Here is a 25,191-nt window from a genome sequence, read left to right on the forward strand (position 1 = left end):
CATCAATTTTACTGTTTTTACTGTTACTCTCTCTACAGTAGCATACATTTCATAATTTAGGGTTGGCAGGTCAGGAATGCAAAAATGCATGTGTGGCCAGTTTTAAGCGCACCACAAGGCTCACTACTAATGAGTGTAAATAACCTGGAGCCACTGCAGTGCACCTCTAAAATTTCAGATGCTCTCTGCATATACTGGACCTGCTGCTGCATGCACTCGTCTCCCTTCTACCACACCTCCTACACCACTGCTTAGTAAAGTTGGATGAAGGACCCGCAAGACACACAGTGCTCTGGCCTTGCCTAGTTTCACACATTTATACTCGAGGGGCTACGCTATACATCTCACAACCGACATCTTCATGATCACCTGGCGATGCACACCAGGCGTCACAACAAATATATGTTTTCTCGCCCAGACTATGATGCACCTTTTGAACATAGAGCCCAACAAGTCCGCTAAAAAAATGTCAGATTTACTGTGCATGCTGGACAAGAGTCACACTTGCTGCCTCAGGCACAGGGTAAACATGCAAAATAAAGAAAGTCGCAGGACTGCTAGAGTCCAGAAAGGAGAAAGAACTGACTTTCTTATTTTCAGCACCAAAATTGAACCCTGAGAAATTTATTGACTCAAAGAGCAACAAGCCACTGCTGCCTCACCCTACAGCAAGAAAACTAATCTTTAAGACTGCTGCACATGCCTGTTTATGGTACATTTGATTACATAGTTCCTACTGCACTGCAACTTGGATTGTAGTGATGCAGAGCCTACTCATAATTGGAGCCGGAGGAGGCCTGCCCAAGCCGGACGTCCCGTCATTTGCCAGAACTATCGAAGGTCACAAGTAGAAACCATGTTGGCGTTACTTTTATTAAAAATGAACAAGATGGACAGAAAACTTAGCGCGTGAATGCATGCATAGCTCCCATCATGGCTCACACTGCACAAACAGACAGTGGAAGCTGCAGCAGCCATGTACAGTAAAAGCTTGTTAACTCGCAACTCATTTTTGAAATTTCGGATAATTAGAAGTAGCCACTGCAGTCCATCCAACAATGTATTGAAAGCAATACGTAACACATCCCGCTAATTCACACTGAAATCCGCACCACCACCGATAATTCGAACTCCGCGCCATCATGGGTGGGGAGAATGCTAGTCCGCGGGAGCACATTGTTGGCGCTGGCATCACTGCGCCGGCCACGCAGCTTTGCTCTTTCCATCTGCGGCCCTTCGCTTAGGCCCGACTGGAGAGAGAGACGAGAGAGACGTGTTTGCGCCTGGCTAGGCATGGCCAACGCCTCTGTTGCAGGTTGATTCTCTCACTCTCTCAAGATCTTCAAGATAAAAACGCGGATGCAGCACTGCGTGTTTTTATTATTATTTTTAAAAATTTTGTTTCCTTTCTTTATGTTACATCATGCAGGCTACCTCTTTCTCTACGAGGTGTTCTGCCGAGAAGCGACAGCAGGTAATGTTTAAAACATAGCGGCCGTGACGTATATCGGCACTTGCAGTACCAAAAAGCATACCCTTTGACATTCGTGGCTGTTACTCTAAGGTGTTAAGAATGGCCAGCTGCAGCGCAAGTTTGCCACCCAGTTACGCCAGTGGTGGTAACCTCATCTTGGAATGCCGCCGCCAAACTCTAGCTCCATCGCCGTTGCGAGTGAAGGAGTTCGACGAAGCAGGCTTTGTGCTGAAACCGCCAACCCCTAGCCTCGTCGCCGTTGCGAGTGAAGGAGTACTACGAAGCCCTCTGACGTTGGCTCCGGACCTTTACACCAGTGGGCGTGCAGCACGTGTATGTTAGCCCTCATCCCCCTCCAAAAGGGCTGGTCTACGGTGACGTCGAACGATGACTGGACGAACGTTTCTGTCCACTTGGAATCAGGGGGGGGGGGGACCAAGTGCTTATAAGCAGCGTTTGCCGGCTGCTAGTGTGTGCTCGTCGTAGTGAGCCGTGTGCTCGTTGTTGTGCTCGAGATGTACTAGTGAGCTGAGTGCTCGTTGTCAGGCTCGAAATGTACTCGTGAGCTGTGTGCTCGTAAGCTGTTTGCTGTATGTTAGTCTTGCGGGCTCCATATGGGAGTCACGCTAGACTGTCGATGTATGTCTTGCTAGAGATGTAAATAATGTAAACAAATCCTGTTCACGGAGTTCCTCTCTACGACCGTCAACTCCTTCAAATGGTGGCAGTGGCGAGATCGTCCGACGACTCCTACATCTGGTTGACAGCGGTGGGATCGTCCGCCAAATCTAATATCTGGTTGGCAGTGGTGAGATCGGCTTACGACTCGGAGACAGCAACGGCAGCTGATGGACGTTGGCACATGGTGACCGACCGGTATCCTGATCAAGTTGGAGGCGACTTGGGATTGACCACCTCTTGCAACTGACTGGGTACGGCGGAGAAGGACTGGTGATATGGTGCTGCTTCAGTGGGTAAGCGTTTGGTTTTGGCTGTAAGATTTACCAGGCTTCAATTTCTCTGTGTTTGTTGATTTGATTCACTGGGATCTTTTACTTGTATTTTGATTTGCGTGGGTATCGCAACAAGTATTGTGTGACAGCAGAGCCAAAGCTTAAAGTAGCGACAATGGTCCTAATGTGTTTGACGAGAGCTGACCTGTTGTGGTTGTGTGAGGAGATCGAGGTAGATGTAGAGGAGGACTTGACGGCAGCAGAAATTCGTAAGACAATTCTAAAAAGTAACAATGATTCAAAATTCATAGAACAAATGAGTAAACGAATTCTAAACAAAAAACGGGAACAGGAAGCAATTAGGCAAGAGCAGGAAGAATTTAAGCAAGAACAGGAAAAAGCTAGGCAGGAACTGAAAAGAATTTCTCAGGAAGAAGGCCTAACAGAAGTAACGAGGCAGTACATTGATGCATTGAACGAAGAGATTCAAGGTTTGGAGCAGGAAATCGAGCGAAGTCAACAGCGGCTTGAGAAATCTGTAGGCTGGACGCAGCGAAAGTGGGAGGAAGTAGACAGCAGATTTCAGTTGAAAGCCGACACAAGTAATAGTACCTGTGAGAGTAGCAGCACGTTCACAAGTGAACTCGAAGTGCTAGCAGCTAACGATGCCTTAGTGGCAACAGAGGCCGTTAAAGGCCAGAGTGAGAGCGACGAGGTGGTGTGCCAACAGAGGACTGTAGAGACAGCTAGGCCAGCTGCGAACAAATTGGCACAGTTACCGCGCGTGTGCGTCACATCTCATGGTAGCAAGGTCGTTAGCGAGGTACAGAATACTACGGACTTGACAGACGCGAGCACCCATGTTGAGTCAGATCTCCATGCCGAAGAGAAGTGCCAGCTGGACGATGCAGTTGAGAGTAGTTCTCGGGATGGCGAGCTCCGTAGCTCACGAGAGAACAACTGCATTGTTCGGGGATCGGTGCGGCTCTCCGCCAGTCTAGGTAGCCAAGAGAGGAATGATTTAGTTAAGGATCATTCAGACTGCACGGGTAAGAGACCGATCCGGGCCGACGAGATGTGTAACGGCCAGCACGAGGCGCGAGATGACGGCATGAAAGAGAGTTCGAGGAGAAAGTGCCGCAGAAAGAAGCGCTGGCTAATGTAGCGAAGCCAAAGACGGCGACAGGCGCGAAAAGGCAGGGCGCAGAGAAAAGAAAGGTGCAGTCATTGACGATGTTGACGCATCATAAACGTTCGAGCCACAGGTCAAAAAGAGACCGAGAAGCATGTTCTGCACGGACAAAGGGCATGGGGCAGTTAAATTCCTCGTCGTTCTTTTCGAAGCTCAGCATGCAGTACAAAGAGCAAGGTGGCAAGTCGAGACCAGGTGGGGAGTAGCGACGCGGTCAGCCGAGGTCGTGATGAAAACGGGGCGCCAGGACGCAAATTGGCAGGGGACTGTAACGTCTTGGGGGAGCTGATAGTGAGTCAGCCCTTTTGTTGTTCCTCGGTAGCCAGAGTAGCTTTCGGACCGCGACCCCCTAGGGTACGGCTCAAAGTACGAGTCGGACGTAAGCATTTGGAACGGGAGGCCAAGAGAGCTTCCGTAGAAGTAAAGCATGTTGTTTTGTTTTATTTTTTTGAGCATCAGATAAAATTTCGCGTTTTAAGTTTCTTTCAATAAGTAAAGTATGAGCTTTATGTTTTTGTTCAGAGCTCAGAGAGTTGAAAGACGCGTTTTAAGTAAACCTGTAGTCTCGCGAGATGTTCATTAATGAGTACATAGGCTTTCCGTTTTTTGTGTGCGCGAGAAACCTGAGTAAAGGTTATCGTTGATAGGCCTATGGTAATGCGCGTGTGTTTTAGTTAACCTTCTTTTTTTATGTGTTTTTTTTATTTTCTAAGGTTAAGCGCGTAGATTTTCAGTTAGTGCATCATTTGTACTGAGAAGAGCTCTTAGGTCCATTAGTGCGTGTCCTGTGCAGACGGAAGGAAGCAGAGGGTTTATGACTGGGTTGCTCGTGTGTGTTGAAGGCAGCCGTATTCTGACTTCTCTAGTATGCGTGCGTAGAGCTAGTTATTAGAAGACACATTTGTTCGAAGGTTCCTCTGTGTTGCGTAAGTTACGCAAGTTTGGTTGATTTGATTAAGGAACATGTCCTGTGTCGCTTAAAGGAACAAATGTGAGTAAGCGTCGCAAGTACGCGTTTTGAATAGAGACCACAAAGCTAGCGCTATTGTATTTACGTACCTGTGGAGTTGGCCAGACGGTTCAGTGGCAGCAGTACATGAGATAAGTACGCCACTGTGATAGGATAAGAACAGGCTGTTCGCGAAGTTAGGCTGCTTAAGTTATGTTTGGGTATTGGTGTTTGAGAGCCTTCAGTTTGATTCTGCGTAAACCTTTACTCTTGTGCAGCACGACGGTCAGATTGGGTTTGGTCGAACTCAAGAGGAACGTTAACGCTCGCTTTGGCGGCACGAAATTTTGGGGCAAAATTTGGGGATTCCCAGTTGAGTGGCTTGCACTGAAATTTTGATAGGAGGCCTGGGTTGCGATCGGAGATCGTTGTTCAAAACGCGCGTCCAGTTTGCGTTCAGTTCTGCCTCACGCGACTGGCTTAGGCCGCCGCCGATGACGTCAGTTGCACCCGTCGACGCGGCCTAGACCAATCGCGCGAGGCGAAACTGAACGCGCGTTTCGAACAACGATCTCGCTTCGCGCCCCTGGTGGGTTAACAGCTGATTCCGGGTGTTTGCACGCTGAGTGGTATTGTGTTGCTGGGTCGACTCTTCTGTGCCAGTTGTGAGATGGTTGAAGGCATTCCAAGTGCGCAGGGGTTGCAGAGAGCAAAGCCATCGTCTTGCTCGCCAGCCATTCTCTTCCTGCCCAGCGGTTGCCAGCACTGGACAGTCGAGATTTTCCGGGCCATGGAGGCGCTTTAAGAATGGCCAGCTGCAGCGCAAGTTTGCCACCCAGTTACGCCAGTGGTGGTAACCTCATCTTGGAATGCTGCCGCCAACCTCCAGCCCCGTCGCCGTTGCGAGTGAAGGAGTTCGACGAAGCAGGCTTTGTGCTGAAACCGCCAACCTCTAGCCTCGTCGCTGTTGCAAGTGAAGGAGTTCTACGAAGCCCTCTGACATCGGCTCAGGACTTTTACACCAGTGTATGTTAGCCCTCATCCTCCTCAAAAGGGCTGGTCTACAGTGACGTCGAACGATGACTGGACGAACGTTTCTGTTCGCTTGGAATCAAGGGGGGGGGACCAAGTGCTTATAAGCAGCGTTTGCCGGCTGCTAGTGTGTGCTCGTCGTAGTGAGCTGGGTGCTCGTTGAGTGCTCGTTGTCGTGCTCGAAATGTACTCGTGAGCTGTTTGCTGTATGTTAGTCTTGCGGGCTCCATATGGGAGTCACGCTAGACTGTCGATGTATGTCTTACTAGAGGTGTAAATAATGTAAATAAATCCTGCTCTCCTAAGTCCCGACGAAGAGTCCAGCTCCTTCCTACAGCTACGACTGACAAATCTGACAAAGGAAAGCATTGCTGGGATACATGTTCGGACGGTGCAGCTACGAAAGTACAACGGAGACCAACGTCGCAGCAGGTTGTGGTGCATTTAGCGAGTGCATTTTAGAGCGCAGCTCTTGTTCCTGCAGCAAGCGTTGGTGGCGCAAAGGTGCGTTTAATAGTCCGACGTTTTTGGCGCTCGGCATTTGCGGCCAGTCGCGCTACGCTGCTTACGCTGCGCCAGCGGAAATGTCATCCCCTCTAGGCTGCAACGCATGTGACGTCGGCTGCTCCCTTCAGAGCATTCGCAGAGTGATCTCCAACCTGCGTGCTGTGGGCCATAGAGTTTCCTATAATATACTGGAGGGGAACTCTGGCGCTGCAGTCATTGGCCCACCATGGGAATGATGGGAAGTTCATGGATTTGTTTGATCTTTGTGTTTGTGGATTCAAGTGTTCTTGTGGCATTGTTTACTATGCTTTTTGTGCCTTCATTGTCGGTAAATTTCAGAGCAAACTATACTCTTCGAAGTGCAAAAGACGCTGCGAACATGCACAATTGCCATTAATTGAAATGATTGAGCTTGTCTAGGTAGCCAAATCGAAACGCACCAAGTGTCTCAAGGCACTGGCATGCCTGCAATAAATTCATAGGGGTGTTTCACATCGCTCATCAATGCATGCCTCCGTAGCGTAATGGTTTCAATATCAGGCTTCTGTGCTACAGGTCCTGCATTCGAATCCTGCTGCAGGACAATTTTAATAATGTTTCATTATTTATTACGCAGTACATTGCTGAAAATGATGAATCTACAAAGTCAAAAGGCTGTTTGAAGCCAGATGGACAAAGTTTAGGAAAATCCATGTACTTCCCATAATTCCCATGCTGGTACAACCACTCCCATTGCTGCTCCTGTAGACACTAGCGCAAGAGTTCCCTCTAGTAATTATTGCACGAAACTCTATGGTGCGGGCACCTTTTTTCTCCGCGCTATGCATTGTGGGTGGGCACAGTCGGCGCAACGAATGTGCGGATGAAGCAAGAGCCATCTTGACGTTGAGCACGTCAGACCACGTTGATTGTCTGGTTGCGTTGGCTGCGCCAGTGCTTCGAACTATAGACGGTGTTCTCGCCAACGTGACATAGCATGTGTGCACGCGTGCTCGCACTTCGTCGGACTACATACGCATCTTAACCAAGCGATTTTTTTTCCCTCCGAATTTCATTAGTTCGAATTAACGAGCTTTTACTGTAACCAAGCTTTGCAATTCGGGTGGCTCTGAAGTGGAGCATGACACCATGAATGAACTAAGCGAATGTGTCACTAGTGCCCAGTTTAGATAAAGCACACCACGAGAGCACTCAAAGGTGACAACTCAAATATGCCGTTTGGCACCAATGTAGCAAATCTCCTCATACTTGCAATTTATAAGCAAAAAGGCTTGATGACCTCTGGCAAACTTACCAATGGCAATAGAACGGAGGTAGAGGTGTTCAGCCTGCTCGTAGAGCTTCATGTCATAATTGTAGAGTGAAGCTAGGTGACCGACTGACAAGGCCACCTCGTAATCCTCAGGCCCAAGTAGTCTCTCCTTGATGTCAATGGCCTTCAGATGCATTTCTTCCGCCTCCTGAACAGCATTGAGATATTCCACCTTATATTTACTTGTCAGAACAACTAGACCAACAAGAAATGATACATGAATGTAAGATTTGGTGGGGCAACAGAAAGTTGTATATTACTATACCGTCGAACCTCGACATAACAGTGTCATACTGCTGAAGTAAATCCGGGTTAACTAAACATTTATCGACAATCCTGCGAGAAACTTGACCAATAGCTGTGGGATGAAGAGCACTGGCATGCGTGGCAGAGATTGCAGTGAAAGCAAGCCTGGAGTGCACTTGCTGCTGGCCGCTGCCATCACGTGGTATCACACATGTATGTGCACCATCATCATAAACCACACTCACTGTGCTATTGTTTACAATGCAGGTTTCTTTTGTCACCACTGAGGCACTTATAAGCTCGTTTCTGATTGGTGTTCCGACTGGCCACTGGTGTATTTAGGAACATATCTGTCAGTGCAAGCAAGAACAGGGCACAACCAGCATGGTTTCTGTACCTACAGGACAGATGGCAAAGCAAGACATTCCATACTCACCGGCAGCATTTGCACACAAAACAGTGGGTGTAAATGATGAATTCACTGTCAAGCGATGTTTTCTTTTTCATTTAGTCCTTGGTACAGACACTCCAGCTATGTATAAAGTTGTTTTTGCTATACTGCAGAGAGAAATACCCTGTGTTCAAGGAATGAAGACTGGAAAACGAAAAAGCTTGTTTTTAACACTGACTTGGCTAAACTGGAGTTCATTATATTGAGGGCCGACTCTAGCAATAAGTTGGGAAAAAGGCCAAGCTGTTCGGCTTAATCTACACTACACACGAGCCAAGACATGGCCAATAACATACATAGCCACAATATGGTGGAACTGTAGCATGGATGACATTTGTAAACAAATGCAAGACCTTCATGTTTGCATCATGATCAGTATAATAAAGTCTACTGCATGTCAAAGGCTTCTCCCAAAACTCTCTTATTTTTCCTGTCCCATACGAGCCATGCCCAAACTGTACCAGCTAATTTACAATCTGCTCTAGTTCTCTGCAATCTTAAGTACATTTCCCTTTGCTTGTCATCAACTCTGTTTTATGCAAACGAACCAGTGGTTATCAGCACTCCATTTAGTCAGCTGGATGTCAAAGTGATGTGTTTAAAGTGAAGCTTATGTCTCCTACAACCTTGGGTTTCACATCTTTCCATGCTGTCTCACCAAGTAGGACACATCAAACTGGCTTATATGTATAGTAGCAGAAAATTAACCTACAAAATAGTGCCAATGAACACATGTTCTGCATATTAATGTTAAATCACAACACCAAACCTGTAACTATAATGTAGGTATATGGCTATCTGATGCAGAAACTTTGGATGGAATAGTGCATCAGCACCACTGAAGTATGGGCCTATTCTTGGCCAATCCTCCAGAGTGGTGTGTAAAAAAATTGCCACTGAATATTGTTTGAATATAATACTAAGTATTTTATCATTTCTATACAAAGTAATAGAAATGTTGCATGGAGTACATTGGGAGGGTAAGCAGATAGAAAAAAGGCTTATTTTATTTACATTATTTGATAGTTGTAATGTCACTCACAACATGTCTTGCCAACTGGGCAGTTTGTAAATGAGCAACAACTAATGCAATCATATATAGTGCACCATCACAATGACAGTAATGAAACAAAAGAATGGCATGCCATCAGATTCATGTCGAGTGTCGTTTTCATTGAAACTGCCTGCAGATCAGTTTAAAGGGACACAAACATGTTGAAATTGAGCAAATAAGAAAATTGATCTGCTTAAGTTAAAAAATTCACTGACGATTACGTTACTCCTTAATGAAAAATTTCAGTGCAGCTCTATTTGTGTTTTCATTTCACAATACGTATATTGAGGCGTCGCACCGATGAGTGCACCGACCGGTAGAGCCGCTATGTTCGGCGCTACGTATAGACTGGCCACACAGTTGCTGCTTCTCGGCAACTGCAGCTTATGCAACCATAATCTTTAATGGGAAGTGCTTGCAGCGAACGCGTTGTGGGGGCGAGCTTCCTGGTTCCTTTTTATGTCTTTCTCCTGCACAGCCGATGCCACAGATGCGTGCGGACGTGAGCGCCATCTGGTGGTGCTTCAAGGTGGCTTTCTACATTTTTCTCCTCATGCTTCCACTGCACCCATCTTACTCCTCTTTCCTCCTCTCGCTATCTTCACTCTCGCCGTCTTTGATACACGGCTGTGCTCCACATTTGCTGTTTCATCCTTCGCTGTGCCTGTTTGCTCACTAGCACCAAGGTACGATGCTAAGGCACGCCGAAACTCAACACAGGAATGGGCACCTAAGAGCTGCACTGTAAAAGACTAATTTGTAGGCCGTGTAAAGGTGAGGCATCCTGACTGAATTACTAGAAATTACAGGAGTTAACTCCTCCATCAATTCGCTTAAAAACTGGCACCTCTAAGCAGCAACTGCAGCTCTTCTGCCAGCAGGTCACTTGGAACATTCACAACTTGCATACCTAGCTCTTCTTCTCTGTAGACTCTGATAAGTGTTTTTATACAGCTTAACCTTGTTATACTGAAGTCGAATCCGACAAGAAAATATCTTTATTATATCCAATACTGCATTTGTTATACGCATATATTAGTTGGACACTAATAGTGGCAAAAAACGTTTCAGATTTACTTTGTTAGTATACCCAATAATTTGCTACATCCATGTCATTATATCGATGTTTGATGGTACTCGTAGCTTACATTCGAGTAGAAATAAATACTTGAAAATTTCACATTCTCAAATACAGTCGAATCGAGATAATTTGAACTCAAAGACCGAAAATTAGTTCGACTTAAAAAAGGACTTCTTTTTGAAGTGTTGGTACACTGCAGCATGATACACAAATGGTGCGAGTAGTGAAATATTGCGGCGCGCAAGCACACAGCGAGCGAGGACCACGAAACTTCCCACGCTGGCCAATGCTCCCTTCTGAATAATGGCAGAAAATGAAACTTCAAGGAGCAGGTTAAGCTTGCGCCAGGCTGGTGCGGAGGCGCACGCGCGTGGTAACCGTCGAAGATGAGGTTGTTAAGAGGGGAGCATACCGTAGTTGCAAGGAAGGATGGGAGGGAAACGGATTTGCTTTCTCGCCAGCTTGCTGGATGGTGCTAATTACCTGTGCCACCTACTGCCACCGAAGCAGCCGAGTTACCGAGGCCCGGACTGGGCCTCCACTGTTGCTTTCCTCTGCATGCTCGCACCCTTCCAATCAAGCCAACCAAAACAAATGTGAGTGAAAGCTGATGCGAGTACGAATAGAGCGATCAAACGGGTCCGCATGATACCAGTTTCCCGCACGTGCGTCACTGTAGGGGCAACTCTTATTGGTCTGCTCCGCTTGCGGCTTGCTTGCCGCCGTGGCGAGCCATGAAAAATCGGCCCAGAACTGATCCCTCCTGCAGTGCATGTTTTGCCGCTAGTGTGGCTGGGGCATTATAGGCATAATGGTCATTCTGTGTCGCAATGCAGAAACAGCGACCTTGCCATTTGAGAGAAGATTAAGTTTCCGCCACAGTTTTTTTTTTCCACGCGTGGCGTTGAGCGATTTTTCCCAAGCCTTTTCTCTATGACGGGCTCAGAGCAATGCTGGTCGGAGGTGCCGCTGCGTGATTTGGTGCGCTGCAGAGAGCGCTGTCAGAGCGCTGTATGTTCGAATTTTGCAAATGCTTGTGCATTCGAATTACCGGATGTTTTTGCCCATTGGAATACACATAACTATTACGGGACCACGGCGTCAGTTCGAATAAACCGGATGTTCAAATTAAGCGTATTCGAATTAACAAGATACGACTGTAGTAATGCACCTGAATTGAACAGCAAGGACTGTTCAACTCACATTCAGTTTTCAATATTTATACATCTCTACAAACTGTCAAATTCTAAGCTGCCTTAAACAATAAAATGCATGCAATGCAGCGGAAGAAAAAGCTATTGAATTATGTCTCAAAGAACTTGAGATGAAACGAAACATTTGAAACTCACAATGTACATATTGTGCTTCTTCAAGACTATCACTCCCCAAACAATGCACATGGCTGTGCTTTATATAAGCCAAAGGGGAAGCTTTCAAATGTGGTGCTTATCTCACAGTGCTGATGCATCACGAAGTCAATGTTTGTAGTGGGTCATGACAACACAACAAATGGGCATATTTATACATGCCTTGAAGCGTCGCATGGACTGGTAGAGACGACCAAGGTTCCCATAGTGCTTGGCTGTCTGAACATTCATCTCCCCAAAGGCCTGGCATGAGAGGCGCAGTGCCGACACGTGTAGATCCAACGCTTCCTGCAGCAGCCGCATCTCTTGTTCCTTGTCGGTGTTGTCAATGGCTATCTCCTCCAGGATCAGCGCTGCATGCAAGACATTTCCTCTGAAAAACACTAAGCATTGTGTGCTTCTGGCTAGACTGCGCATTGCAAGAACTACAGTGCTGCAGGATCAAAAATGACGAACTATGCTAAATAGATGTGAAAAAGATGCTGTTTATTTTTAAAGATAATATGACAGTGTAACAGAAGTTGGGTTTTACTGTACACATTTACCTTTTCTAACTTACTACACTATCAGCAACAAAAAAACAAGATGATATGCATTCACCTTTCACTCTTTTTGAAGAAGCCAGGAGTAAGTGGTCTTCAGGAAGCAGACGGGTCATGATCTGCATGGCTTTTTCAGCATGGTCTCTGCAGGAAGCAGATGGTGTGACATTGCTTAAAAAGTGAGCAAAGATGCAAAAGCACAAATAAGCAATGCAGGAGCTAAGTATACAAGAACAGCCACCACTGAATACCTTGCATTCTGAAACCTTCCAGATCGGTATTCGAGAACATAGGATGAGTAAGCAAGGTCTTCATGTGCAAGGGCAACATGGAGGTTGTTGCCACCATGGACACTTTGCCGTATGTCCAAGACTTTCTGCAATGTGCACATAAAAAATATCGCCAAAATTAGGTGGAATCCCACATGCCTGACAACTGAGCTTTGAAGAGCCATTTACGGGCTTTACAAGAACCCCATGTGCCCTTAGCCACTTTTTCTTCACCGTTTGAGCATTACGAATTCTCACACTGCGAGGTCATATGGGTGGACCTGGTAATTTTTTTTTATACAAAGTACATTTTTGTGTCAGGCACTCCTGGCTAACACCCATGCAAAATGTGAGTATAGGAACCAGTTGCAAGTATAGCAGTGAACTACTTTCCTTTAAGGTTGCTAAGTCTGGAAACGCCAGCCATGTACTAGTGCTTGGTTGATCTCATAATGGTTACCCATAAGCAAATCTGGTACAGCAAGTGTCATGGCATTAACACATGCAACACACCATAAAAATTCGTCGAAGCAGCAAACGATGCTAATATGTTCACTTTACTCACCCTATAGACACGTACAGATTGACTCACAGAGTCTGTGTTCAGCAGGTAGAAACCATAGTCAAGAAGGGTGTCTGCTGTTTTTGGGTGTTCCCGACCAAAATGCTCCCTGTGGGAAAGAAAAGAAACAAATGCAGTTGTTACGACCACTTGCAGCTGACAGAGCAGACCAGTAAACATAGTTTGAGCAGACAGTGGTAACAGCAAGAAACAGATCAGAACTATTCAGAGAAATAATGAATTGAATTGAATGCTGGGTTTTACCTGCCAAAACCACAACTTGATTATAAGGCATGCCATAGTGGGGAACTGCAGATTAATTCTGACCACAAGGGGATCTTTAACACGGCCCCAATGCATGGGGCACGGGCGTTTTTTGCATTTCGCCCCCATCGAAATGCGGCCACTGCAGCTGGGATTTGATCCCATGACCTCGTGTTTAGCAGTGCAAACCATAGCTGCTAAGCCACTGCGGTGGGTAGAGGGAAATAACAGAGGCATATCACGTGACAATGAATGTTCTTGCTTATCAAGTAGACAGGCCATCTACTATTTTGGGCATGTTACAGTAGAATATCTAAAACAAATACAGTGGAATCTCGATAAACGGAAATTGCTTAAATGGAACTGCCTCTTAAACGGAACACCATCCTCGGGGTTGGTTGGTTTTGTGTTCATGCAATTTTATTCAGCTTTGCCTCACAGTAAATGGAGCTCCTGATAAACGGAACCAGTTTCCCTGGTCCCTAGACATTCCAATTAAAGAGAGTCCACTGTATTAATGTAAAAGAAACAATATTCAAAACAAGTTCCCAACAAATCACACCTGGTGCCACTTTGCCTTGTGTGAGCGATACTAAACAGCCGACAGTCTGCACTTTCCTGTTTGTACATATCAGTGTTTGTCTCATGTCTACCCTTAAGTGGTTCACAAAGGTACAAATTGGAAATAGCTCTCTGTTCAGAAATCAGATAAAAAAGCTCTCGTGTTCAGAAATCAGATAACTCTGTTGTTTCTACTGTTGAAGGCACAGACAATTCACAAATAAAAGCTGCCTCTGTTGTTTCTACTGGCAAAGCACAGATAAGGAGTCTTGGTTTTGTTGCCACCAGTAGTCACTGTGGCACATATACATGTTACTGTTAGATGTGCACTAAAGCACTACATTTCACTACATTGTCATAAAGTTTGACTGCAAGGACTGCAGGTGACAGCACGCTACATGCTGCAGTAGAATCTCTAATACAATCCTGTTTCATACATTTTTCTGGGGCCAATGTTCGCAATCGAGAATGCAAAAAATACTTTTGTGCCAGTTAATACATTTCCCGAAAAACGAGATCTTTTTTGGCACCGATGTTAAGTATATGTATCGTCAAACTGAGATCGTATGCACCTCCTGGCCACTAGATTGCATGTAAACAAGAAAAGGTGCGAGGCACAAGCAACCGAGAGCATCAGGCACCCATAACAACAGTTCCCCACAGTAAACACCAGGCAAAATGCCGCCACATTCTCAGTTTTCTGTTCCAGTACCAGTAAATCTCCTTGCCGGTTGTCGTACATCACCACCCACCCTGTTGTGATAAGCATCTTCACCCATCTGTTTCACACCATGTGTAGAGCAAGAAATTCACTGCCATTCCCTGCTGCAAGTGGCATGAAATGAGTGCCACGTCTTGCTCTGGTGGCATTGTATTCTGGCGTTGCCCACCAGCTCGATTTGGTGTTGGTTTCCCATCACTGTCTTAAAATGACAATGTGCATCTTTGGTCACTTGGGCTTCATGAGCTTGGCGCGCTTCAGCGACTCGTGCCACAATTCTCGCAGAGTAGGCACGTCAAAACTTCCAACCAAACGGTTAGAAGTTTTGCGGTTGGAATAATGGGGGACTTGGTCCGCTCGGGCACCACCAGATCAGCACGCATCGACATCTTGTGCTGCAACGATTTGCTCAACACTTCTCATTACGCAGATGTCAACAACAGGTGAGTCTGCCAAATTTTTAGTTACCTTGGATCATATGTTTTCCAGGTTCCACAAGGTTCTACATGATCCAATCAGCCTGGGAGAGTTCAGTAGACTTTCTGTGTTATGTGCAATTATAATATGGGTGCTTGAATGAACAATTTCATACTGGACACCCTGTGCTTGCTATCCAGAAGTTGGCATGAGAGCAGCAGTGCTGGTGCTGACACCTTGCAAAGTTGTCTTTAAGCAAAGTATGGCCAAAAGTATTGCCAACATTTTCAGCGAGTTGTGTGATGCATAATGATGGGAAAAGCACCAGTAAAGCAGAGACTTAGCAAGAACACAGGACATTGTTTGTTTCAGTAGGGCTTTTTCCATCATGAACATTTACCGACACACCCAACTGACAGCTAGTCTAAATTCATATTACAATTTGGGAACAAATGTACTTGCCAGGCCATGTGAAGTGCCTGCTTAATCAGGAGCTCCGCCTGCTTGAATTCCCTTTTTACAACACATGCCTGAAAAAAGAAAAAGAAAAAAGAAAGGAAGGAATTAGGTGCACTCATTATAAGACATGCTCCACTGAGCAGTGCAAGTGGTGAAGTGTCACTCACTTTTGAAGCTTGCCGGAGGACATCAATAATTGACTGAAAGATGGGACACAACTGTCAGTCACAACATACTTCCGCAGTGACCAACACAAAACCATACGTGCAATGTTTCGCCACAACAGGAGCTTGGTGAAACAAATAATTGCTCCACTCATCCTACACAAACATCAAAGGCTCTGCATGTCAGAATACTTCCCCAAAGACATTGCTTTGCAAACAAGCTTCCACAATATATACAAAACATCACTGCATCAAACTAGACTGATGAAATATACACGTTAACAAGTAAAACAAACTCTTTCAACACTATCAGAATAAAGCATGCATTTATCAGTGAATAGTACTATATTAAAAATATGAGGACACCTAAGCACTTCTTAATGAGTTGTGAACATGAAAGCATTAATGTCCAATTGGATGCTGCTGAGCTGTCCTTCGAGTTTTGCACTGCGAGCAATGTTTTTGGGTTTTGCTATTAAATTGGTGCGGGTTAATTTTTTTGTACAGTTTCTACGTTAGCATGTTGGCTATAGACCGGCATAGTTTGGGTGATATTGCTGAGAAGTCAAGGATGTCACATGTCACCAACGTCATGTGTGACGAGAGACTATGCAAGAAGCAGCAGCCACCAACAAGGCATTGTGTGGTGTTGCAGTGCCATATCTGCTCCGTCGAGGCACACTGGTGACGTAGCATTGTGGCAATGCCCTTTCCCCTCGAGCAATGCCTGGCGTGCTAACGCAGCAGCAGATGTTCTGTTTCGCACACTCTGCTACAATAAGGCCTGAGCCAGTGTCACTAGTGCACCTCGCGTACTCAAGGCATGTCGTTGCAGCCAATGGGAACTCAGGCACCATTTCTTTGCTACAGACACCGCCGGCTTTTTCACTTAATGGGCCATTTGACATAAAAAGGGGTGCAGCGGTCGCGTAGAGGAAGAACACCCGCCTCGCGTGCAAGAGATCCGTGGCTCGAATCCCGGTGCCGGCACAATTTTCCACCGAATTAAAAAAAAAAAATCCGCGTGTTGATAAAATTGCATAAACAGGCCTGGAGTGTGGCCTGATCCCGGCGACCAGAACCGCTAACGCACTCCCTCACCAGAGCAGGATTGGCCACCCTGGTGCAGTACTTGGCCACAACCTCCTATATAAACACAACAATCAAACCCCGGCCCTCAGTCCCCAGCAGCTGTGAAGCAACTGACCACGGCGGCGGTCAGACCTGCGACGCAGCAGAGGGTGCTAAGAATCCCTGGCTCCGGACAGGCCGCCATTGGAATATGAACCTGGCAACGTTTAACGCTAGAACGTTATCTAGTGAGGCGAGTCTAGCAGTGCTATTGGAGGAATTAGAGGGCAGTAAATGGGATATAATAGGGCTCAAAGAAGTTAGGAGGCCAAAAGATGCCTATACAGTGCTAAAAAGCGGGCACGTCCTGTACTACCGGGGCTTAGCGGAGAGACGAGAATTAGGAGTCGGATTCCTGAATAATAAGAATATAGCAGGTAACATACAGGAATTCTATAGCATTAACGAGAGGGTGGCAGGTCTTGTTGTGAAACTTAATAAGAGGTACAAAATGAAGGTTGTACAGGTCTACGCCCCTACATCCAGTCATGATGGCCAGGAAGTCGAAAGCTTCTATGAAGACGTGGAATCGGCGATGGGTAGAGTGAAAACAAAATACACTATAATAATGGGCGACTTTAATGCCAAGGTAGGCAAGAAGCAGGAAGGAGGCAAAGCACTGGGGGAATATGGCATAGGCGCTAGGAATAGCAGGGGAGAGTTATTAGTAGAGTTTGCGGAACAGGATAATATGCAGATAATGAATACCTTCTTCCGCAAGCGGGATAGATGAAAGTGGACGTGGAGGAACCCGAACGGCGAGATTAGAAATGAAATAGACTTCATACTCTGCGCTAACCGTGGCATCATAGAAGATGTGGACGTGCTCGGCAAGGTGCGCTGCAGTGACCACAGGATGGTAAGAATTCGAATTAGCCTAGACCTGAGGAGGGAACGGGAGAAACTGGTATATAAGAAGCCAATCAATGAGTTAGCGGTAAGAGGGAAAATAGAAAAATTCCAGATCAAGCTACAGAACAGGTATTCGGCTTTAACTCAGGAAGAGGACCTTAGTGTTGAAGCAATGAACGACAATCTTGTGGGCATCATTAAGGAGTGTGCAATGGAAGTCGGTGGGAACTCTGCTAAGCAGGATACCAGTAAACTATCGCAGGAGACGAAAGATCTGATCAAGAAACGCCAATGTATGAAAGCCTCTAACCCTACAGCTAGAATAGAACTGGCAGAACTTTCGAAGTTAATCAACAAGCGTAGGACAGCTGACATAAGGAAGTATAGTATGGATAGAATTGAAGATGCTCTTAGGAACGGAGGAAGCCTAAAAGCAGTGAAGAAGAAACTAGGAATTCGCAAGAATCAGATGTATGCGTTAAGAGACAAAGGCGGCAATATCATTACTAATATGGATGAGATAGTTCAAGTGGCTGAGGTGTTCTATAGAGATTTATACAGTACCAGTGGCACCCACTACGATAATGGAAGAGAAAATAGTCTACAGGAATTCGAAATTCCACAGGTAACGCCGGAAGAAGTAAAGAAAGCCTTGGGAGAAATGCAAAGGGGGAAGGCAGCTGGGGAGGATCAGGTAACAGCAGATTTGTTGAAGGATGGTGGACAGATTGTTCTAGAGAAACTGGCCACCCTGTATACGCAATGCCTCATGACCTCGAGCGTACCGGAATCTTGGAAGAACGCTAACGTAATCCTAATCCATAAAAAAGGGGACGCCAACGACTTGAAAAATTATAGACCGATCAGCTTGCTGTCAGTTGCCTACAAACTATTTACTAAGGTAATCGCAAATAGAATCAGGAACACCTTAGACTTCTGTCAAGCAAAGGACCAGGCAGGATTCCGTAAAGGCTACTCAACAATAGACCATATTCACACTATCAATCAGGTGATAGAGAAATGTGCGGAATATAACCAACCCTTATATATAGCTTTCATTGATTACGAGAAAGCGTTTGATTCTGTCGAAACCTCAGCAGTCATGGAGGCATTACGGAACCAGGGTGTAGACGAGCCGTATGTAAAAATACTGAAAGATATCTATAGCAGCTCCACAGCCACCGTAGTCCTCCATAAAGAAAGCAACAAAATCCCAATAAAGAAAGGTGTCAGACAGGGAGATACGATCTCTCCAATGCTATTTGCAGTGTGTTTACAGGAGGTATTCAGAGACCTGGATTGGGAAGAATTGGGGATAAAAGTTAATGGAGAGTACCTTAGTAACTTGCGATTCGCTGATTATATTGCCTTGCTTAGTAACTCAGGGGACCAATTGCAATGCATGCTCACTGACCTGGAGAGGCAAAGCAGAAGAGTGGGTCTAAAAATTAATCTGCAGAAAACTGAAGTAATGTTTAACAGTCTCGGAAGAGAACAGCAATTTACAATAGGTAGCGAGGCACTGGAATTGGTAAGGGAATACATCTACTTAGGGCAGGTAGTGACGGCGGATCATGAGACGGAAATAATCAGAAGAATAAGAATGGGCTGGGGTGCATTTGGCAGGCATTCTCGCATCATGAACAGCAGGTTGCCATTATCCCTCAAGAGAAAAGTGTATAATAGCTGTGTCTTACCAGTACTCACCTACGGGGCAGAAACCTGGAAGCTTACGAAAAGGGTTCTACTTAAATTGAGGACGACGCAACGAGCTATGGAAAGAAGAATGATAGGTGTAACGTTAAGGGATAAGAAAAGAGCAGATTGGGTGAGGGAACAAACGCGAGTTAATGACATTTTAGTTGAAATCAAGAAAAAGAAATGGGCATGGTCAGGACATGTAATGAGGAGGGAAGATAACCGATGGTCATTAAGGGATTACGGACTGGATTCCAAGGGAAGGGAAGCGTAGCAGGGGGCGGCAGAAAGTTAGGTGGGCGGATGAGATTAAGAAGTTTGCAGGGACGACATGGCCACAATTAGTACATGACCAGGGTTGTAGGAGAAGTATGGGAGAGGCCTCTGCCCTGCAGTGGGCGTAACCAGGCTGATGAAGAAAAAGGAAAGAAGACTCTGATGGTGTCCTTCAATTGATAAATGCTGTGTTAACACTTAAGAACTGACACACAGCTTGCCACTTACCTTAGGGTGTGCATTGGAATTTAGGTGCATTAGAGCCTGCATTGCCCATTCATATGCCTGCGCATAAAAGACAGAACCAAACATTATGTGAAACAGTGAAGTCCTTAGTCTTTTCAGTTTCCATCACAAGAAAAACAAGGCAAACACTGTGCCCTGCTAGTATGTTGAAAGACAAAAGACATCGTGCCTCTTTATACTGGCTACGGCTGGAGTAGAGTGATGAGAACTCAGAGTAGAGGCCCGCCAGGTTGAGCGAGTGGCCCACGTTGGTGAGCTTGACAATGTACTGCTTGGTCTCCTCCAAGGTATCCATGGCCTCTGTGAACTTGCAGTATGACTGCTGCACGTGCAGTAGCCTGTAAACAGGGTGACCGCAAAAGAACAGTTGGCAAAACAGGTGCAACTGCTGGACTCAATGCTGAAAACACGACCTACTAGGTGCCTCATCAGTCCCACCAAACAAAATAAAGAGGACAATGTTGAGCTTCAGTCCTATACATAGACATCTCCAATACTTCTAAAGGAATGTAATTGTTCTCTCATTGAAAGTGGAAAAATGATTATATAATTGGGGGACTTAATGATAACTCATAGTTCTAAAATATAAATGTACCACTGTTACCAAGAGCACAGCATCAGTAGATCACAAAATGAGCAACATGAGAGGACCGAATGGCACCAGCACTTCAGAAATATGGAGTATGGAAATGTGGAATTGATGTATATCCACTAGGGCAACAATTTATCAAGGTTAGCCAACCACTAATATAAGCAAATTACACTGTTTTTGATTACAAAAACAAAAAGAGGCTTTGTCACTTTTTACTGAGCCTTATTGTCTTTAATAGCAAAAGGTCATCTCTTAGCATGGAACAAATTCATAGAGGATGGCAAGCAGAGATACATGATGTCAAACGATGCATGTAGCTACTTTGAAGAACTGCATCCGACTTTTTTCTTTTTCTGACATTATGAAAAAGTGAAAGTATTGCCAAAAGTGACCAGTAGGGAACACAGCATCCGAACAGGTAGTACCAAGACCCACCTTAGGCAACATTCCAGTGCAGACACCCAGTGCTTGTAGTCATCTATCTTACGACACAATGAAAGACAGCTAAGCAGAACCTTCTCACTCTCACGGAACCAGCCAGCATCACTGAGGAAATTTCCTGCACACACAAAGCCAAAGCATCCTCAGAGCAAGCAGCCATTAATGTGCTGACAAATTAACAATGACAAAAAAACTAGAGATATGCCCGTGCAGCGTGCCCAATATATTTGAACTATTTGGCACAGACCTGTGTGGAAAGAACTCGGCATCAGAGTTCAGCTTTCCATGAACTTAGACACAGGATATAACTATTCTTGATTAAATGCTCATTGCATATCACTCGCAGTGTGCTAGTAGCAGTTGCTTGTCACAAAGCCACACAATCAAATATTTCCACCTCACTGTCAAACACTGATAAAATCAACAACAAGAAAGGCACTGCCATGAAAAATTTTACAAATAGCTTTTAAAGGGAAATGCGCATCTCAACAAAGGCAATGACATCTGTGCCATTTAGGTAAAAGTCCCAAAAACCATTTCCGCCCTTTGCTTTCTTTTTTTGGCTGTGCATGCAATTTGTGTGCATAAGTGTGTGCCAGAAAGGAATCAGGGGAATCACGGAGTAAAATGTTTTGTGCTGACCATATGAAGCTAAGAAGTCAATAAAGTGTTGGCTTCATGTGATCATAGCCATGATACACATGTGCACATGCACAAAAAAGGCAAAAAGGAGGAAGAGAGGAGAGAAAAAATTGCTGCTGACACTAAATTGACACAGCCATGAAACTTACTGGTCTGTGCATGGTGATGTTTTTCACACATTAGAAATTAAGGTAGGTGTAAGATTAGTGGGACGTGCCCAGTATTCAGTCCATACTAATACTTGTGCTCACGCTCATAGAGTTATCGTTAACAAAGTACCAGATGCACAAGGTATTCCAGACTACATTCGCGATATATTCACTTCAAACTTCTTACATTGTTTTTCTTACTGCTGTTTTCTAAGACTTGAATAAAACTGTACCTAGCCTCAATTACTAACTAAATTCAGCTCCGATAGTGACTGCATGCTCTAATCAGATAATGAATGTTGATTTTGGGCAGTGGTTTCGCACTATAGCAGCTTTTAGCAAGTTTTTAGCATTGTGTAGCTGTTTGTTAGTATTGCTATTAGCGACGCCTTTAACACATAGCAGCATAGCAGGTTTACAGTGCAAAAATTTACCACCCTTCCACTGCTGTGAAGAGGGGCGCAAGCGAAGCTAGGGATCCGCGCCTCTTCATTGTCGTCATGCCTTGGCTTTGCGCTTCCTTACAGTGACGTCGGCATGTCGACGACAAGCCCTTTCTCGAGTGAGTTCCCAACGACGTTCATCAAACACTGCATGTTCTTTAGCCGAACGCACAATGTGTGGCCCGCTCCCGCTGCCGTTCCTTCAACGCAGCTTACTCTTCGACAAAACGAACCAAACGCAGCCTCTTCATCTTACTGCCGGGTCTTAGCTGGTGGGAAACAGCAGGCGCGAGGCGAGCGAACATGCGGTCGTGCCCTTTCCCTCCTCCGAAAGGAGGGGACGCCTGTGATCGGCTCACACCTTGTGCTGCGTCTACTTCTTCATGCATATGAAGAAATAGATGAATGATGAACCGACAGTGGCCGAATCGGTTAGCGTGGTGGTCTCGCAACCCGGAGGTCAGTGGTTAAAATCCACAGCCTGACAAGCAATCTTTATTTTCGCACAGCTTGAGTTTTTTGATACAGCAACATCAACACCAACACCAACACGAGAAGGCAATACAAGCTCTGCATGAAAACTAGAATGCTTCATTGAGGGCTATGTGGCAGCGGAAGCTCGTAGCATGTCACTCTCGGGTTGCTCAGGACCCGTGGGAGCAAGGAAATTCATTACTAGGAGTGGTGCCTAGTGACATTGTGCATCGAAAGTTTAGCTGCTGACTCTGCCACTTGACGCTATTCCGCAATGGACATAATTGTCCTTTCAGGGCTCTCACTCATCGTGGCCTCCACCTGTTTAAGAAACTCAACTACCTGAATGGCATTCGACCACTGGCAACGATTTTCTCTTTGTCACAAATGATAATTGGCAATAAAATAAGTCTCACCCCGAAAAGAAAGGATTTAGTGACACTGAAAATATAGCAGTTTCCAAATTACTCTGGTTGGCATATAAGACAACTAGGACAGCATATGGCTTCATCTCCTGCGTCAGACTGGAAGCTGATACACTGGAATGAACGTGCTAGATAGGTGACAGAAGGATTGGTGCAAAAGAAGTTAAGTCCCTAGGCAGACAGAGTGAGAATGTTAGTGCGTATGGCAATTATTCAAACCTGTGTCCTCGAATACCTTGGGCACCTGATAGATGAACCCACTGCAACAAGTCTATAGCGGAGCTTATTAACCACACAAGTATATGTGCGCACTTATAAGGTGGTTGGGGCAGCAGAAGAAAAATTCTTGTGGTGGCAGCTGGCCAATCCAACCTTCAGTAAGCCAGGCACCAAGTCAGTGTATATAGGACACACAATGGGCCCCAATAAACAGTTCACCTTTAAAGGCCTACAAAATATTTAGGGAAGGAATACACTAGGAACCGCTTTTGAAAAAAAATGTACCGCATTTGTCTATAGATAGCGTAAGCATCCGTCTATCTGTTCTGGAAGACAACAGCCTGATATTCCAATCACAAACTTGCTTCCTAACCTGGCATGGCAACAACAGTTTGCAAAAGAATAGAAAGTTGGGCGAGTTTGTTATTCACAATTTAGTTGTCCCTTTTCACTTATGCCCTATTTTCTTTACCTCTCTTTTATTGTAACATTCTTCTCACCCTATCTTTGCTCTTAGCCTGTATCTCTCCCATGGCTGTGGGATAGTTCAGGGGCACTATTTTGTAGCAGTGCTTTTTTCAGGTGCAAATGCCTCATACTATAGCACATCGTCAGCGATTGGAGCGACTCTCCGCCGTATTATCAATGAGATTAGCTGGATGTGATGACGAGACTGGCTTAGAATCGAGCAAAAGGCATCATTATAATATAGCAGCCTAGGTGTCCACTAGAAAGTGAGACAGCTGCGATGCCAGCTGGCCTTTAATTCCTACTTCGTTTTGTCATTAAAGGGACCCTGAAACTATTTCGACGATTTTCTACAAATGTACTGAGTCGTTAGAGTAGGTCCTTCTGATCATTAATTGACACATCTAAGTGCTCCACGTAAAGCGTGTAATTTATTACAAGGTTTTAAAAAATGCTTATCGCTGCCGATCGCAGCACACTGCTCGGCAGAATTTTAGGCCGCCCCTACCCATATGACGGAAATCACCCATATCACGGAAATCACCCATATGACGTCAGTGGGGCTATTTATCCAATTGGCTGACCAGGGTGCGTGATCAATAATTTTTTCCAACTTTATGGTAAATAAATGATATTCGTAATAGTTGGAATGTTGGTTAATTTGCTTTTATAAGAAGAAAGTAACATAAAGAGAATGCACAAGAACAATTTTTCAGTACACTTAAGCACTTCTGGCACACAGCAAGTGTCGTCTGCTTGTGTTACAACGTGCTCCGTCTTTGACGAGAGCTCCGCCGTCAGTGTCGGTCTGTCTTTTTGTGAGCGTTATGATTCGTTTGTTGCGTTGTGGACAGCAAACGTAGTGACTGGCAATATGTCCAGTTGCGACATCGCGTCCCTCTGCAAGCCAGTAGACGAGCGGACTGGCTGCAGCTCGTCGGACTGCCGGTATCCGACCGGCGCCAGGATTTGTGCGATTGCAGCCGTCACTTTACACCGGAAGATTACTAACGCAATAGCATTTTACCGAGTCCGGTATTAGGGTAAACGCAAGCGCAAGGGCACAGGGCCTGGCCGTGTCCCCTTGCGTGTCGTTTCAGGGGATGAACAGAAGTGCAAATGTGAATGGTCTGCATGGTGCAGCCATCTGGTGGCATAGAGCTCAACCACACACAGTAGCAGTAACAAAATGTATTCTTTTTTGCTGCTGGTGTAAATTTTTTCGCAGGAGTGTAATCATTAACACATTGTTCTTGTAAATGTTTAAAATGTCTTACACTTGGTTAGAGCAATATTAGCTCCTTCTTTGGCTGGTTAAATTCTGCATCAATGGGTGGCTCGACCATGAAGACCGATCAGGCAGCTCACATACGTCTACACTAAAGTTCTTTCATCAGCTTGAGTTTATGCCTCCACCGTTCCGTCGAAAACGTTCAGCTAGTGTGTGATTACCCGAATACCAGACATGTTCGGCGCTACGACAGAATGCTCGCAACGCGCGCTGCTTCGACAGCTCTCGCTTGGGGTCGACGGCCAAGCGGCTAGTGGAAAGGTTTCG

The 25,191-nt window shown here is 45.5% G+C and overlaps 1 protein-coding gene across 1 annotated transcript in view; it reads right to left on the reverse strand.

The window, feature by feature from the left end:
* Pat1 (Protein interacting with APP tail-1) overlaps positions 1 to 25,191 on the reverse strand; it is a 35,419-nt gene that overhangs the window by 7,015 nt on the left and 3,213 nt on the right. Inside the window, exons 4-13 of the mRNA XM_075684284.1 lie at positions 20,808 to 20,931; positions 19,950 to 20,118; positions 19,763 to 19,819; positions 15,581 to 15,613; positions 15,417 to 15,484; positions 12,995 to 13,100; positions 12,412 to 12,536; positions 12,219 to 12,304; positions 11,781 to 11,971; positions 7,402 to 7,567 (exon numbers count right to left, since the gene is read on the reverse strand). Coding sequence (XP_075540399.1) covers positions 7,402 to 7,567; positions 11,781 to 11,971; positions 12,219 to 12,304; positions 12,412 to 12,536; positions 12,995 to 13,100; positions 15,417 to 15,484; positions 15,581 to 15,613; positions 19,763 to 19,819; positions 19,950 to 20,118; positions 20,808 to 20,931 — 1,125 coding nt within the window. The remainder of the gene's footprint in view (positions 1 to 7,401; positions 7,568 to 11,780; positions 11,972 to 12,218; positions 12,305 to 12,411; positions 12,537 to 12,994; positions 13,101 to 15,416; positions 15,485 to 15,580; positions 15,614 to 19,762; positions 19,820 to 19,949; positions 20,119 to 20,807; positions 20,932 to 25,191) is intronic.

The sequence above is a fragment of the Dermacentor variabilis genome, chromosome 3, assembly GCF_050947875.1.
Source record: "Dermacentor variabilis isolate Ectoservices chromosome 3, ASM5094787v1, whole genome shotgun sequence".
Classification (NCBI taxonomy): Eukaryota; Metazoa; Arthropoda; class Arachnida; order Ixodida; family Ixodidae; genus Dermacentor; species Dermacentor variabilis.